At 42.4% G+C, this 3,335-nt stretch overlaps 1 protein-coding gene across 1 annotated transcript; it reads left to right on the forward strand.

Annotated features, from left to right (window-relative positions):
- The first annotated feature begins 479 nt into the window (after positions 1–479).
- Positions 480–1,387, forward strand: LOC102260672. Its single transcript, XM_014535078.1, has one exon. The coding sequence runs from the start codon at positions 540–542 to the stop codon at positions 1,230–1,232; it is 693 nt and encodes a 230-aa protein (XP_014390564.1). The 5' UTR covers positions 480–539; the 3' UTR covers positions 1,233–1,387.
- Positions 1,388–3,335: the final 1,948 nt, after the last annotated feature.

The raw sequence follows: 3,335 nt of genomic DNA on the forward strand, positions 1-3,335 counted from the left end.
AAAGAGTCCTGTGGAGAGCTTAGTGTTCCTCACATTGGCAACAAAATAGCCATGCGGATACCATATGCAAACGTGCTCTCACTCAAAAACTACTAGTCCCTAAAATGATGAGACTTTCTTACAATCACCCGCTATTAAACTAACATACTAACATGCCATTGGTACTTCCTCTCACTCTTCATTCCCACTGGGTTTTTGACAGGGAAGTTAAACTTTTGTCTAGTAAAGCAATTGTAAATAAAAACAATAAAGGAAAGTCAGAGAGAGGACAAAAAGAGAGAAGCATCACAAATCTATACCTTGATTCCAGGAGTTGCTGTTTTATACAATAAAAAGTTTTATGGCTTCAATTCAACAGGTGAGAATGTATAATTAGTATCTCAGTCATGCCTACAAATTTCCCCACGTTTAACAATCCACAATATGAGCAATTGTAAAGCCCAGTCTTCTTCATTCAGCATAAAAATATCATAGAAGGCCACGCTCGCTCCCATCACCGCGCTCCGCTCCGCTCAGGTCCCACTGACTCCGCGCGCACCATGGCCTCCATCCAGCAGCTGGTCGGGCGATGGCGCTTAGTGGAGAGCAAAGGCTTCGACGAGTACATGAAGGAACTAGGTGTGGGAATGGCTATGCGGAAAATGGGCGCCATGGCCAAGCCAGACTGTGTCATCACTTCCGACGGCACACACCTCACCGTCTCAGAACCGAGCACGTTGAAGACCACCCAGTTCTCATGCAACCTGGGAGAGAAGTTTGAAGAGACCACAGCAGATGGCAGGAAAACTCAGACCGTCTGCAACTTCGTCAACGGCGCGCTGGTCCAGCACCAGGAGTGGTACGGGAAGGAGAGCACCATCACGCGGCGGCTGGAGGGCGGGAGCCACGCTCGCTCCCATCACCGCGCTCCGCTCCGCTCAGGTCCCACTGACTCCGCGCGCACCATGGCCTCCATCCAGCAGCTGGTCGGGCGATGGCGCTTAGTGGAGAGCAAAGGCTTCGACGAGTACATGAAGGAACTAGGTGTGGGAATGGCTATGCGGAAAATGGGCGCCATGGCCAAGCCAGACTGTGTCATCACTTCCGACGGCACACACCTCACCGTCAGAACCGAGAGCACGTTGAAGACCACCCAGTTCTCATGCAACCTGGGAGAGAAGTTTGAAGAGACCACAGCAGATGGCAGGAAAACTCAGGTCAGGCATCACTTACACACTCACAGAAGCTTCTAGAATGATAGATTGTATGAATAACATTCTGGCATTTACAGGCAGGAGCTGTTGAATAAAAGACATCTCAAGTTATTTTATGACTCGAGTTGACAAATTAGTGTGAAAGGACCAGTATCACAACTTAGTCTACTTTGTAAAACTAGTTTAAGGAACATGAGCATTTGAGTGTCTCTTATGTGCATCGTTTTTCCCCCTTTACTGTGTTCAGTTATCACAACCATTTTACATGCAACTATTTCTGAGTTGGTTTAATTAAGATCGACCGTTTCGTTAGTAAATAAATGTGTTTATGCTAAAAAAAAATCATAGAAGTAATCTGCCTTTGTATACTAAGACTCAGGAAACTGGGTTTTAAGACTGGGGAGCTGCCAGCAGCCTCATAACTTTACTACCAGAGGTAAGCCTACATCAACATGACTTAACTCTTTGTTCCAGAAAATTCTTGCCCAGTAAAAGACTTCAATGTTTGCTCCAGGAACCTCCTGAAAATTTATTTTCAAACAACCAACCCCCTCTCTCAGATGAACAGGTTGCTCCATAGGGCAGACCTTCTTGCTCTAGAATGCTTACTTTGGGTGTCCATCAGCACTGAACTATTCAATAATGAATTTTGTCCACTCGGGACCCCCACATTGAAAGGCCTGTCTTAAATCACTCAAAACCAGACCTAAAACCATATACATATCTGCTCTTGAACCTTCCCTTCTAAGCTACTACTAAGACTTGGTCAAGGTGGTGTCCTCCCTTATTTCAGCAGGTAATAAACAGCTATGCTTGATCAATAGAGTACTGTGGTCTTTTGGGGGAGTTGGCAGTTGACACACACATGTAGAGTTTCGAACAATTTTGCTGAGTCACGTGTGCTGGCTTGGAAGCCTTGTTCTATTAGGCTTTTCCAGTTCTTTCATTCATTTATTCACCCATTCAAATGTATCCAGGGGGATATAAAGAGATTTGGTTCCTCTCCATGAAGTCAGGAAGAAAGACACTAATAAACTAATTCCAAAAATATAAAGGACTATAAATTGTGCTAAGTGCTATAAATGAAGGGTATGTGGTGCCAAAGAAACATTTAACAGGCCTACTGGAGAAATCTGTAAAGCATTAGGCCACTGGGGCTGAGATAGGAGGAATGAGTAATCTCCAGGTAAGAATCTGAAAATGAAGAACAAAAACCTTCCAGGCTGAAGGAAAAATTCAGCCCTATTAGGCTAGGAATTCATTAGCATTCTCTTCAATTCCTTTATTTTCATGATCAGAAAACTATTTTGTTTCTTCTATTTCTCTTTCATAAAAATGGGGGGAAAGTTTCAAATAAGAAGAGAAACAAAGAGAGAACACAATATACCCATGTTTTTTTCATTGTTAAACTCCCTTTTCTCTGAAATTCTTTAAATCTTTACTAAGAAGCAATCATGGCAAAAATGGAAGCTCAACCTCTCTGGAAAACAACTGGCAATTTCTTATACTTATATTCTTATACAAATTTAAAATATCATAGAACCCAGAATTTTCATTCCTAGATACTTACCCAAGAGAAATAAAAGCTTATATTCACACAAAGACTTAGACGTGAATATTCTTACCAGCACTATTCTTAATAGCCCCAAACTGAAAACAACCCAGTGCTCATCAACAGTAGAATAGATAAAATGAACTCTGGTATATTCATTCAATGGAATACTATACAACAGAGAAAATGGATTAACTACTGCTACATGCAACAACATGGTGCATCTCTCAAACACATTTAAAAAGCCAGACACAAATAAATATATACTGTATGATGGCATTTATATGAAATTCTACAAAAGACAAAACTCATGTATGGTGACAGAATCTAGATCAGTGGTTGCCTAGAGCCAGAAGTAGAGAGCATGAGGGAACTATTTGGGGTGATAGAAACGTTGAATATGTTGATTATATATATATACATACACATATCCTATATAATAAAAGGGTAATAGGCAAACTGACCCTAACAGCAGAATGACTGGGAATGACTGGTCACTATGACACACACTGACCACCAGGGGGCAGACGCTCAATGCAGGAGCTGCCCTCTGGCGGTCAGTGCGCTCCCACATGGGGGAGCTCTGCTCA

This window comes from Myotis brandtii, unplaced genomic scaffold (assembly GCF_000412655.1).
Source record: "Myotis brandtii unplaced genomic scaffold, ASM41265v1 scaffold137, whole genome shotgun sequence".
Classification (NCBI taxonomy): domain Eukaryota; kingdom Metazoa; phylum Chordata; class Mammalia; order Chiroptera; family Vespertilionidae; genus Myotis; species Myotis brandtii.

Excerpts from the sequence above, each read along its gene's own strand:
- LOC102260672 (XM_014535078.1), top strand. The coding sequence starts at position 540 with ATGGCCTCCATCCAGCAGCTGGTCGGGCGATGGCGCTTAGTGGAGAGC.